Source organism: Sus scrofa, chromosome 5, assembly GCF_054392235.1.
Source record: "Sus scrofa isolate SSC_HxYL_T2T_F1_AM1 chromosome 5, Sscrofa_HxYL_maternal_Yorkshire_Landrace_v2.0, whole genome shotgun sequence".
Lineage (NCBI taxonomy): Eukaryota > Metazoa > Chordata > Mammalia > Artiodactyla > Suidae > Sus > Sus scrofa.
Genome location: NC_139387.1, coordinates 55687979 through 55701883, shown reverse-complemented (window position 1 = coordinate 55701883; position 13905 = coordinate 55687979). Strand labels below are relative to the sequence as shown.

At 41.4% G+C, this 13905-nt stretch overlaps 1 protein-coding gene and 1 long non-coding RNA gene across 7 annotated transcripts in view; one reads left to right on the top strand and one right to left on the bottom strand.

The window, feature by feature from the left end:
• BCAT1 (branched chain amino acid transaminase 1) overlaps positions 1–13905 on the bottom strand; it is a 111149-nt gene that overhangs the window by 38729 nt on the left and 58515 nt on the right. Inside the window, exon 6 of one of the 6 annotated variants that reach the window (XM_084956552.1) lies at positions 12968–13555. The exons of the other annotated variants lie outside the window; for them this stretch is intronic. Within the exon in view, the coding sequence (XP_084812678.1) occupies positions 13424–13555 (132 nt within the window). The 3' untranslated portion in view covers positions 12968–13423. Of the gene's footprint in view, positions 1–12967; positions 13556–13905 lie in introns of those variants that run through there. 6 annotated transcript variants of the gene reach the window in all.
• On the top strand, positions 392–5133 carry LOC146403378 (uncharacterized). Its single transcript, XR_014803723.1, has 2 exons — positions 392–2367; positions 2449–5133. It is a non-coding gene; the product is annotated as an uncharacterized LOC146403378 (long non-coding RNA).

Sequence of the window (13905 nt, the reverse complement as noted above, 5' to 3'; positions counted from 1 at the left end):
TTCTTTTTTTAAAAAGAAGGAGGGATAAATTAAGAGTTTGGAATTAGTAGATACAACTATTATATGTGAAACAGAAAAACAACAAGGTCCTACTATATACAGCAAGAGAACAACATTCAATATCTTATAATTAACTATAATGGAAAAGGAATGTGTGTAACTGAATCATTTTTATGTATACCAGAAACATAATATTGTAAATCAACTATACTTCAGTTTAAAAAAATCAAAATAAAATGTCTATGGCCAATCTTCAAATGAGCCTGGTCTGCCTGGTTGGGGATAGTGTTTGTCTTGCAGAAAATAAGAGGCTCAATTCCACCTGACTTTGTGGCTTTGGTAATATCTGATAAAACTGGCTAAAAATGACCTGGGGATATATATATATATATTTTTTTTTCCCTGAATTTCAATTAAATCTCCTCCCCCACTACCTATTAGCTCAAGGCCCCTAGCCCACTACTCATGTCCAGACCATCAAAGATCTGGTAAAATATTCATGAGCATAACAAGGTATGTTTGTATACGTGCACACTGATGCCATTGGAAAGGCTTGCAACCCTCAGAAAATGGGAAGCTGAGTTCATGGGAACACAAGGACCATGCATGGCTTGGCTGGCCACAGAGCAAATGCCTAATAGATAACCAGGTTAAAGAAATGAGGGAGGAGTACCCATCATGGCTCGACTGAAATGAATCTGAGGACGAAGGTTCAATCCCTGGCCTTGCTCAATGGGTTAAAGATCTGGCGTTGCCATGAGCTGTGGCGTAGGTCGCAGATGGGGCTCAGATCTGATGTTGCTCTACCTTCGGCTACAGCTCGGATCTGACCCCTAACCTGGGAACCTCCATATGCTGTGAGTGCAGCCCGAAAAAGGCTAAAAAAACATGAGTGAGCAAGTAACAGATTTTGGGTTTTTGCTCATTTGCGTCTGTTCTTTATCAGGGACACCCCTACAAATAAAGAGTAAGGAGCCTTAAACTCCATTTTTTTTTCTGGTTTCATTATTTGGAAAAGAAATCCTCAGAATATCACACCATCTGCCTTTTTTCCCAACTTTGGTAAAAATTGACTGTTTTATCTCTGCACTTTTATTTACCTATCAGTTAAGCAAGTACACTTCATATCGGCAGTGCTTCGATGCTTAAGACTTAAAAAAAAAATTATTGACCATTGGGATGAGGAATTAAGCGCTTCAGCATAATTTAGAAATACAACATGCAGGACACAGTCTCACTAATTTACATAGTTTCTAATGTTCTAAAATAAAATAGCTTATTTATGGACAAGCTGATAAGCATTTTATTAGATACCACATGAATACCTGGGTTTTTTTCACTCATGGATTTTTTGCAACCTACACTCTACTTTTAAAAAGTAGCAATAACTCATGATGATGGAAATTTTTTCCAGAGGTCAATTTCATGTTAATGATTTCCTTCCCGATTTTAATTGACAGGTAAGCCAGCATTTATTCCACTAGGTGGTGGTAGAGAGCAGAGATGGAAAACAGAATGCTATGCATTAAATCTATTTCTAGAAAATAGTATCTTGATAAACCTTTAAGTAATACTTTCATTCTTAGCACACAGGTAAATTATAGGCTAAATTTTTCAATGCTGAGAGAAAATGTGTTTATGTGTACTAACACTTTATTTTCTGAAATTTAAGCAAGGTCAGCTCATGTTTTACAAGCACTTGAGTACCGGTGTTGATCATAGTTGAGTCACCTTTATCCTTAAATGATTATTTATGTCAAATGTCTGCTCATGAAAAGAACTCTGATTTTACTAAAAATGGTCACACTGCTTCATGAGTGAGGATAAATAAAATGTAACTTTACAGATCAAGAAGGGAACTTGGTGGAGTTCCCGTTGTGGCTTATTGGTAACGAACCTGACTAGGATCCATGAGGACAAGGGTTCAATCCCTGGCCCGCTCGGTGGATTAGGGATCTGGCATTGCCACGAGCTGTGGTGTAGGTCACAGACGCGGCTTTCATGTGGCATTGCTGTGGCTGTGGTGTCAGCCAGCAGCTGTAGCTCTGATTCTCTCCCTAGCCTGGGAACTTCCATATGCCATGGGTGTGGCCCAAAAAAGAGGGAAAAAAAAATACATGAAGAAGAAGAAGAAGAAGGGAACTTAGTGATGTTTCTACCCTCAGGAACCATTATTTGATCCTTTGTCTTAATTCCTCCTTCTTTCCTGGAAAACAATCAAAATTCTGTGCTACTGCTAAAGTTAAAAGTTTATGACACTATAGTATTAATCAAATGGCAATGAACTAAATTCTATGATGACAAGGTCAGGCTTCTGATCAAATAAAACAGCCACAAGACATAAAGAGAAAATATGGACAATAACAGGTGATAAGTTATGTAGATCAGTTTCAATGTCCTATTTTGATTGCTTTTAAAGAATTAAAGAGAAAATATGGACAATAACAGGTGATAAGTTATGTAGATCAGTTTCAATGTCCTATTTTGATTGCTTTTAAAGAATTCTTCTCTACTAGTTTTTTTGATTATCTCAATCCATGAAGAATTGAAAGGAGCTTTTAAGAAACCTCACAGAAACATAACTCTCCCAGATTTCAGGCAGTATTACAAAGCCACAGTAATCAAGACAGTGTGGTACTGGTACCAAAACAGACATACAGACCAATGGAACAGAATAGAGAACCCAGAAATAATCCCAGACACCTATGGTCAATTAATCACTGACAAAGGAGGCAAGAATATAAAATGGGAAAAAGGCAGTCTTTTCAGCAGGTTGTGCTGGGAAAACTGGACAGCTGCATGCAAATCAATGAAACTAGAACACACTCTCACACCATGCACAAAAATAAACTCAAAATGGCTTAAAGACTTAAACGTAAAACAAGACACCATCAAACTCCTAGAAGAGAATATAGGCAAAACATTCTGACATCAACCTTTCAAATGTTTTCTTAGGTCAGTCTCCCAAGGCAACAGAAATAAAAGCAAAAATAAACCAATGGGACCTAACCAAACTGACAAGCTTTTGCATAGCAAAGAAAGCCATAAAAAAAAAAAAAAAAAAAAAGACAACCTATGGAATGGGAGAAAATAGTTTCAAATGCAACTGACAAGGGCTTAATCTCTAAAATATAAAAACAACTTATACAACTCAACAGCAAAAAACCAACAACCCATTAAAAAATGGACACAAGAACTGAGTAGACATTTCTCCAAAGAAGATATACAGATGGCCAACAGGCACATGAAAAAATGCTCAACATCCCTGATTATTAGAGAAATGCAAATCAAAACTACTATGAAGTAACACCTCATACCAGTCAAAATGGCCATTGTTAATAAGTCCACAAATAAATGCTGGAGGGGTGTGGAGAAAAGAGAACCCTGCTGCACTGTTGGTTGGAATGTAAATTGGTACAACCACTATGAAAAACAGTATGGAGGTACCTCAGAAAACTAAGTACAGAACTACCACACGACCCAGCAATCCCACTCTTGGGCATATATCTGGACAAAACTTTCCTTGAAAAAGATACATGCACCTGTATGTTCACTGCAGCACTATTCACAATAGCTAAGACATGGAAACAACCTAAATGTCCATCGACAGATGAAGGGGTTAAGAAAATGTGGTATATATACACAGTGGAATACTACTCAGCCATAAAAAGAATAAAATAATGCCATTTGCAGCAACATGGATGGAACTAGAGACCCTTGTATGAAGTGAAGTAAGTCAGAAAGACAAATACCAAATGATGTCACTTATATCTGAAATCTAATATATGCCACAAATGAACCTTTCCACAGAAAAGAAACCCAGGGACTTGGAGAACAGATTTGCGATGGCCAAGGAGGAGGGGGAGAGAGTGGGAGGCACTGGGAATCTGGGGTAAATAGATGCAAACTATTGCACATGGAATGGATAAGCAATGAGATCCTGCTGTATAGCACTGGGAATTATATCTAGTCATTGAGATGGAGCAGGATGGAGGATAATGTGAGAAAAAGAATGTATATATATATGTGTGTGTGTGACTGGGTCACTTTGCTGTACAGTAGAAAATTGGCAGAACACTGTAAACCAACTATAATGGAAAAAATAAAAATCATTAAAAAAAGAAAAAAAGAAACCCCCGTGGAAAATGAAGAATACAGAATCTCAGAGGTAAAGTTTTTAAGTTCTCACGGGACCATATTGACTCTGAAGTTGAAATTCTGATGAGTTCAAAAAAGTAAAGACTATTTTCACTTTATAAGTTATGCCTCACAAATAATAAATAAATATATATTTATTGGTATTAAATGTGCATATTTTGCAGAGAACAACAAGGACAGCTAGGGTGATGGACAATAAAGACATTTCACAATGGAAATTACCGCTTCTGTCTGTGTCTGTCAGAAAATTACTTTATAGAAAGGCAAGGTTTCGGAGGTGAGCTGATGGCAGTGAGCACTCAGCAAACTAAGAGAGGTGATATTCATCAGGCCATGTTTTGGCCTGGGAGGCAGAGAAGCACAGCAACCACGTAGACGCTAGAGAACAATTCTGCCAAGCAAGGCAAATAAGAGACAGAAGAAATAAGGTAATTGGGGATAACAGGGGAATATTTTTCTTATCTTCCCAATTTGCTTTTTTATTAAGGTATAGTTGATCTACAATGCTGTGCCAATTTCCCCTGCATAGCAGACCCAGCCATATATAAATATATATATATACGTGCACACACACACATATACATATATACATTCGCTTTCTTATACCATCTTCCTCATTGTCTATAGGGGAACATTTTTCAAAATGAACTATTTTTTGGATCCAAATGACTTTTTTTTTAATCCAAAAAACCGACTAATTAAAAAAAAAAAAAAAATCCTCAGGAGTTCCTGGCTCAGCGGTTATGAGTTATGGCTCACTGGTTTACGAATCCGACTAGGAACCATGAGGTTTCGAGTTCGATCCCCAGCCTTGCTCAGTGGGTTAAGGATCTGGCGTTGCTGTGAGCCGTGGTGTAGGTTGCAAACACAGCTCAGATCCCGCATTGCTGTGGCTCTGGCGTAGACCTGCAGCTATAGCTCCGACTTGACCCCTAGCCTGGGAATCTCCATATGCCGCGGGTGTGGCCCTAGAAAACACACTCACACACACACAAAATTCCTGCCAGTTCTTAAAAAAAGATTAGAGGGGATATGATAAAGAACATTGGACTGTTGGGACGCTGTAAGAGATACAGGACTGACTATTGGCCCACAGAGGGTGAGTCACAGAGGGGGTGAGTCACAGAGGGGAGGGACACCAATTCATGGAATATTTTTGTAGGAAAAACTAGTAGTTTTGGTTTAAGATTTAAAAAATATGCAATGGGATCGGTGATGTCTCTGCACCGGGACACAGGTTGAATCCCCGGCCCTCAAACAGTGGGTTAAAGGATTGCGCATTGCATCGTATCTGATCCCTGGCCTGGAAGCTGCCATAGGGCAGAGGAAAAAAAAAAAAAAAATTAACAGCCCTCAATAATTCCACAGTGCTTTTGATTTCCAAGCATTCCATAGTCATTATCGCATAAAATCCAACAATCCAGAAAGCAAAGGGTTAAAATTCTGATTGAGTTAGAGAAACAGGCACAAATGATTCACCCAAAGATTCAATTATTAAGTTCTAGATGGTCCACTCTTAGTCCAGAGGTCTGCTTTCAATACCAGGCTTCGAGAAAAAAAAAATCAGTGAAATTTCCTTACTCAGCCTTCACCACAGTCTTCCAGCTCTTCGCACCCAGTGCTCAAATCATTCCGTTTAGAACCCTTTCAATTCCTCCTCACTTCCCGACCTTGATGTTTTTCCTGTGCTACTTACTGCATCTGGAACAAACAGCTCCTTCCTCCCCTCTTTTTATGGTCTGAAATGTCTTCCTCAATATTTTTTTCTTTCTTTTTTTTTTCTTTTCTTTGCTTTTTAGGGCTGCACTCACAGCATATGGAGGTTCCCAGGCTAGGAGTCCAATCGCAGCTACAGCTGCCAGCCTACACCACAGCCACAGCAACGTCAGATCCCAGTCTCATCTGCAACCTACACCACAGCTCATGGCAACGCTGGATCCTTAACCCACAGAAAGGCCAGGGAACGAACCTGAAACCTTGTGGTTCCTAGTCTGATTCCCTTCAGCCGCACCACAACAGGAACTCCTCTTCCTCAAAATTTATACTGACTGCATCTGGAGATAAAGCTTTAAGTAGGTAATAAGGTTCAATGAGGTCAAAGGGTGGTGGCTGTAGGACTGGTGCCCTTAGAAGAAACACCAGAGCCTATGAGTGCCCCTCTCCCTTCAACCCCTCCCTTTCTCCCCCAGCACAGAAGGCCCTGTCAGGGCACAGTGACAAAGCAGACATCTACAGTCCAGGAAGTGTGGCTTCACCAGAAACCAACCCTGCTGGCACTTTGATCTCGGACTTCCAGCCCCTGGAGCCATGAGAAAACAAATTCTGGTGTTTAAGACATCTCATCTTTGATATTCTGTTATGGCAGCTCAAGCAGATGGAAACATCCCCTCTAATTAATACAAACCCTTCAATCTCAAATTAAATGTCACTTAAATGTCACATGAGGAAATGAGCCCCTTTTGACAAGGCTAGGTGCTTATATTACAGATTGCAGCATCTTGCACTTCTTCAAATTTATGTAAAACACTATCAAACTTTCTTATTAAAACTGCTTGTTTGTCTATCCCTTGTTAGTCTTTTTATTTGGCCATGCCCAAAGCACGTGAAGTTCCTGAGCCAGGGATGGAACCCGTGCCTCAGCAGCAACCCAAGCTGCTACAGTGACAACACGGGATCCTTAATCTGCACAACTCCATCTGTTCTTTGCTAATCTGTACACTCCATGAACTGTAAAGCCATCTTTGCCCCCTATGTTTTTATACGAGGTGTTAACTAGACATTTGTTGAAAATTTATCCATTTTGATAAGATATTGTTTATGGAAAGGGCTGTGAAAACCACCTAGATAACTACTTGCCAAACCCGAATTGGTCTTAAAAAAAAAAAAAAGAAAAAAGGCTAATCTTAATAAATTGAATGAACACTAACAGAGAAAATTTTCCTGATTTTTTGTAGTGCTGCCCTCTAGACTAACAGGGAATTAAGATGCAGACATTAAAAGAATCCTGCAGGGAGTTCCTGGCTGTGGCTCAGTGGATGAAGGTTTGATCCCTGGCCTCACTCAGTGAGTTAAGGATCCAGCATTGCCATGAGCTGTGTGTAGACTGCAGACAGATCTGATGTTGCTGTGGCTGTGGCGTAGGCTAGAGGCTACAGCTCCAATTCGACCCCTAGCCTGGGAACCTCCACATGCCGCGGATGTGGCCCTAAAAATAAAATAAAATAAAATAAAATAAAATAAAATAAAATAATCCTGGAGGAAGGCCAAGTCCAGAATTTTCTGAGGTTTGCTATACAACAGGCAGGGGTTAGGACTGAGTTTGTTTCTCTGTCCTGTTCAAAGAGAAAGATAATATACATTTAATGCTAGACAAAAAGAAAGCTAATCGCTCAATTCCTTTTTTGTTTTTAACTAAGAATAATGTAAAAACATAGTTTGGAGTTCCCTATGACTCCAGGTTAAGGATCCAGCATTGTCATTGCAGCAGCTTAGGCAGCAGCTGTGGCTCAGGTTTGATCCCTGGTCCTGGCCCGGGATCAAGGCATGGCTGAGAAAAAAAGAGAGAGAGAAAAAAAAAAAAAAAATGCTTAAAAGAAAACTAAAGCTATGGTGACAAAAACTAGAACGGTCCCGTTTAGCATTATGTAAAGGCAGTGATAATAACTGCTCAAAGGATTAGTATAAGGACTAAACTAGATAATCTGTAGAATGTTCCCAGGGCTTGATCATTTTTAAGCATCCAACAAATAGGAATTGCTATTATTTTTAATTAAATAATACTTGCTAATAGTAATAGTAATAAATAAATCCAACGTGTTCCAATACACAGAGCACTCAGATGACATTAAGATGATTTGACCAATGAACTAGTCAACATTCAACATGGGAATTGTGGAGAACGGGTATTTGGGGAAAAGACAAGGATTACTGTACTGCTGATGTGGGCAATACAGGTTGGTAAATTTGAAATCAATCATAAACAGAAATTTTATCATTAAAGCAAGTGGCCAAGAATACTTGATGAGGAAATTTTCAAGAGGAGTAAGAATTTGTCCCTCTTAGGAAATCCAGGCTTCATTTCCTTTCTGAAATAACTCAGGTACATATACACAATGGAATACAACTCAGCCATGAGAAAGAACAAAATAATGTCATTTGCAGCACTATGGAGGCAACCAGAGACTCTCATACTAAGTGAAGTAAGTTGGAAAGAGAAGGACAAATACCATATGATATTACTTCTATGTGGAATCTCAAATATGGCACAAATGAACGTATCTGTAAGACAGAAACAGACTCTCAGACTTGGAGAAAAGACTTGTAGTTGCCAAGGAGGAGAGGGGAGGAGGAGGGATATACAGGGAGTTTGGGGTTAGTAGATGCAAACTGTTACATTTAGAATGCATAAGCAATGAGGTCCTATTGTACAGCATAGGGAGCTATATCCAATGATCTCTTGGGATAGAACCCGATGGGAGACAGTATGAGAAAAGGAATGTATATTTATGTAAGACTGGGTCACTATGCTGTACAGCAGAAATTGGCATGTCATTGTAAGTCAACTGTACTTTAGTTAAAAAATAGATAATTTAAGGTTCAAAAAAATATGGTGGAGTTGTATAGATGTTGAGGGTCTATGAGGCATAACTGTTGCCTTTAACATAGATTTAATCTCGTTTAAAATCTAGGACTAACACATAAACTAATAAATAAGGAAAATAAATAAAATAGGAGTTCCCATCGGTGGCTCAGAGGAAGCCATGAGGATGCAGGTTCAATCCCTGGCCTCACTCAGTGGATTAAGGATCCGGCATTGCCATGAGCTGTGGTGTAAGTAGCAGACTTGGCTCAGATCTGGCATTGCTGTGGCTGTGGTGTAGCCAGGGATCCGATTTGACCCCTAACCTGGGAACCTCCATATGCTGCAGGTGTGGTCCTAAAAAGACAAAAAGAAAAGAAATAACTCGTGATCAGGGATCAGCAAACTTCAGCCTGCTGCCTGTCTGGGTTTTTTTTTGTGTTTTTTTTTTTTTTAAGTTTTACCAGAACACATTCTTTCACTCATGTGGGACCCATTGCTGATTTTGTGCTACAAAGGCAAAGATGAATAGCCCTTAAGGAATGCAAAGCCCAGATTTACTACTTGGCTCTTTACAGAAAAAGTTGGCCAGCCCCTTCTCTCAATGATGACGGGAAAATACCACAGGAGGGTTTGGCCTCAGACCCAAGGTCTCTTCACTGGCCTAGACTCAGCTCTCAAGCATGGACTCTGTGAGTCCATCCAGTTTGGTCCCATGAATGAGGCCAAGCATGGCACCGGGCCTGGAGCAGAACAACAAACAAAACCAACGTAGGGATGTGACAATTGTGATAGTCTTAGCCTGTGGGTTGGCTGATGGAGGGGGAGGAGCCCTCACGAAGACAGCGGTGTCACCAAAACAGTGCAGATGGGAAGCCACAAGGTGGGGTGCCTGGATGTCTCTCCATCCAGTCAATGTCACTGCCTGCTGACGCCGTCACCTTCAGACGCAGAAGCACGATCAAAGGAGAATCGGGGAGATCTTTTAACAATCAGTTTTCCCTTTCTTCTGGATCACTGCCATCAGCTTAGAAATATGCCATCACATCCCCCATCTAAAACAAACACTCCACGCAATAGTCTGTGATAACCTATTTGAGAAAAGAATCTGCAAAGAATGGATGTGTGTACATGTATAACTGAATCACTCTGCTGTACGGCAGAAATGAACACAACATTGTAAATCAACTCTACTTCAATAAAACTTTAGAAAATGAAAAAAATAAAACAAACACACACCCTTTACCACAGGCCCCACTCCAGGTATCCATTTCTCTGTTCCACTGCAGGGCAGAATTCCTCGTAAGATTTTTTTTCTTTTTTTTTTGTCTTTTTAGGGTCTCACCTGTGGCAAATGGAAGTTCCTAGGCTAGGGGTGGAATCAGCTACAGCTGCCGGCCTACACCACAGCCACAGCAACTTGGCTCTAATCCTTGTCGGGACCTACACCAGATCCTTAACTGAGCAAGGCTAGGGATCAAACCCATGTCATCATGGATACTAGTCGGGTTCGTTACCACTGAGTCACGACGGGAACTCCCCTCACATGATCTATCCACACTCAAGATCATAACCTCCCTCCTCTCACTCTTTCTTGAATCCATGACATTGAGGCTTTTAGCCCCATCATCCCACTGACAGGTGCTTATTAAGGTCACCAAGGACCTCCTGGTTGACAAACCCAATAATCAGTTCCCTAGCCTCCTCTCACTGGTCCTATGGGCAGGATTTACCACAGATCACACTGCTTTCATATTCCCCGCTTCGCTCCCAGGACACCAAGTCCTCTTGTTTCCCTTCCTACCCTACAGGCCCCGCTACTTCTCAGAACCCTTAGCCGATTCCTCCTCCTCCCCCCTCCTCTGAATACTGGCCTGCCCCCAGGGCTCAGTCCTGGCCTTCTTCTCATCTCTATCTACAGTTCCTCCCTTGACAACCTCTTCCAAGACACGGACTTTAGAGGACTTTATGCTAAAGAGCAGAATGTATCGCTTAAACTCCCAGATCTGCCCTGAATACCAGACTTGTACATCTACCCACGTACTTGACACCAACAGCTTAAATTCTTGTGTCCAGAACTGATCTCTTGATTCCACCCGTCATCATTCCAACAAATAAACACACAAAATCCTCTCCCTTGCTCTCTCTCCTCCCAACAAATGGTCCCTAACCAGCTGCAGTGGTCCAACGAGAAAACTTGCCATTCATTCTTCCTCTCACTCGCATACCCAATCCATCAGCAAAGTGTGAGCTGTAATAAACATCCTTGAATATCTGTCTTTCTGTGCACTAGGGATATGTCTCCAGCATGAAAGTTGTGAACAAAGTCCACGTTTTTTTAAAGATCCCAAATTACATTTTCATACTTTACTCAATTCACTAATTAATAACCGTTCTTAAGTCTGTTATATTGACGACATAATGGCTGATCAACAGGACACTAGTTACATAAATTATGCCACCATATCTCAGATTCTAAGATGAGCACTTTTCCACATTGAACATGCCTGAAATCTAGACTCGGCACTTTACTATTGCCAGACTTAGAAAGAGTTGTCACTACTAAACTTGGAAACAGCTGTCTATTTATTTGTTTATTTATTTTCTTTTTTGGGCCGCACCCGCATATAGAAGTTCCCTGGCCAGGGATCAACTCTGAACAGCAGCTGCAACGTACACTACAGCTATGGCAATGCCAGATCTTTAATCTACGCTGGGGGTCAAGCGTGTGCCTCAGCAGCACCTCAAGCCACTGCAGAGACAATACTGGGTCCTTAATCCACTGCGCCACAACAGGAACTCTAAACAGTTGTTTAAACTGACAGTACTTTCAATGGCTTATGGGCATTGGTGATGCTACAGACGGTGAGCTGGCCGTATAAAATGCCTTCAATATATTGCAGTCTGGGAGTTCCTATCATGGCTCAATGGTGACGAACACAACCAGTATCCATGAGGATGCAGGTCCGATCCCTGGCCTCACTCAGTGGGTTAAGAATCCAGCACTGCTGTGAGCTGTGATGCAGGTTGCAGACATGCCTGGGATCCCACATTGCTGTGGCTGTGGTGTAAGCCGGTGGTTACAGCTCCGATTCGACCCCTAGCCTGGAATTTCCGTATGCCACGGGTGCAGCCCTAAACAAACAAACAAACAAAAATGACAGTCTAATTGGTCACTGAAAAGTTATTGCACAGAAAGGTACAAAATCAAGAGCAGGGCGTGTATTTGGTTTAATGAAACAAATATTTGTAATAATATTGAACAAGTGCAATTCTTTTCTTGCAAAGCAACAATGTATTTCAAAAAATGAGGCAGGTACGACTAATTCATGAATCACTTAGAACTATCAGGAAAGTGCTGTGTCAAGAGTTTAACTGGCAATATCTCTCCATTTCAATGCACAAAACAATGCTGCCTCTTAAAATCTATGGTATCTGGGAGTTCCCGTCGTGGCGCAGTGGTTAACGAATCCGACTAGGAACCATGAGGTTTCGGGTTCGGTCCCTGCCCTTGCTCAGTGGGTTAACGATCCGGCGTTGCCGTGAGCTGTGGTGTAGGTTGCAGACGCGGCTCGGATCCCGCGTTGCTGTGCCTCTGGCGTGGGCTGGTGGCTACAGCTCCGATTCAACCCCTAGCCTGGGAACCTCCATATGCCGCGGGAGCGGCCCAAGAAATAGCAACAACAACAACAACAACAACAAAAAGACAAAAAAAAAAAAAAAAAAAAATCTATGGTATCCTATATTCAATTAAGTATGGCATAATGTACAATGGAATACCTTACAGCTAGGAAAATGGGAAAGAAAACAAGCCCATTTTTTAATGGCAAAAGACTTCCAAAGGCACTTTTCAAAAGAACTTCTGGGAGTTCCGTGGTGGCCCAGAAGAAACAAATCTGACTAGTATTCATGAGGATGCAGGTTTGATCCCTGGCCTTGCTCAGTGGGTTAAGGATCTGACGTTGCCGTGAGCTGTGTCGTAGGTCACAGATGTGGTTTGGATCCCAAGTTGCTGTGGCTTCGGTAGAGGACAGCAGCTAGAGCTCCAATCCGACCCTTGGCCTGGGACCCTCCATATGCCACGGATATGGCCCTAAAAAGACCAAAAAAAAAAAAAGGACTTCTAAGAGCCAGTCAGCAGGTGAAAATGTACGCAACAGGACCCTACTGTGCAGCACAGGGAAATGTGTTATTGGGTCACTTTGCTATACAACAGAACTTGACGAAACATTTTAAATCAACTAAACTTTAACAATAAAAATAAATAAATTTTTTTTAAGAAAGAAAAGGTACTCAAGATAATTTGCCCCCAGGGAAATGACAAGTAAAACCACAAGAAAATAAGACTGCGGAATGGGCAAAATGAATAAGACACCACCAATGTGAGCAAGATGATGAAGCGAATGGAACTTTCACACGTTGCTGGTGGACTAGTGAAATGCTACAAGCACTTCGGAAAGCAGTTTGGCAGTATTCAGGAAAGCAAAACATATCTCCCCCATTTGTCTCAGCAATTCAACTCCTAGGTAAACACCAAAGAGAAATATGTATGTCCACCTCTGCGACTCAGAGACACACAGAAGCTTTATTCAGAACTGTCAGGAGTTCCCGTCGTGGCGCAGTGGTTAACGAATCCGACTAGGAATCATGAGGTTGCGGGTTCGGTCCCTGCCCTTGCTCGGTGGGTTAAGGATCCGGCGTTGCCGTGAGCTGTGGTGTAGGTTGCAGACGTGGCTTGGATCCCGCGTTGCTGAGGCTCTGGCGTAGGCCGGTGGCTACAGCTCCGATTGGACCCCTAGCCTGGGAACCTCCACATGCCTCGGAAGCGGCCCAAGAAAGCAAAAAGACAAAACAAACAAACAAACAAACAAACAAAAAAAAGAATTGTCAAAAGCTGGAAACAACCCAAACGTCCATTTGTATGTAGCAAAATAGAATACCCCTGGGGCTCCGATGAGTGACTCTCCTGAGGGGACGGGAGGTGACACAGAAAGGTACAGCAAGGGGTAGCAACTGTACTAGCCGTGTTCTAAACTTAACTGGGGGTTGGGTCCACAGATTTTCATTCGAATTCTTTTAAAAACTGTGTGTGTAATTTTAAAAAATCCTGAGTATTGGCAAAAACTGGGCAAAAGAATTACTGCCATTTTTGTCAAAAGTAGCAATGT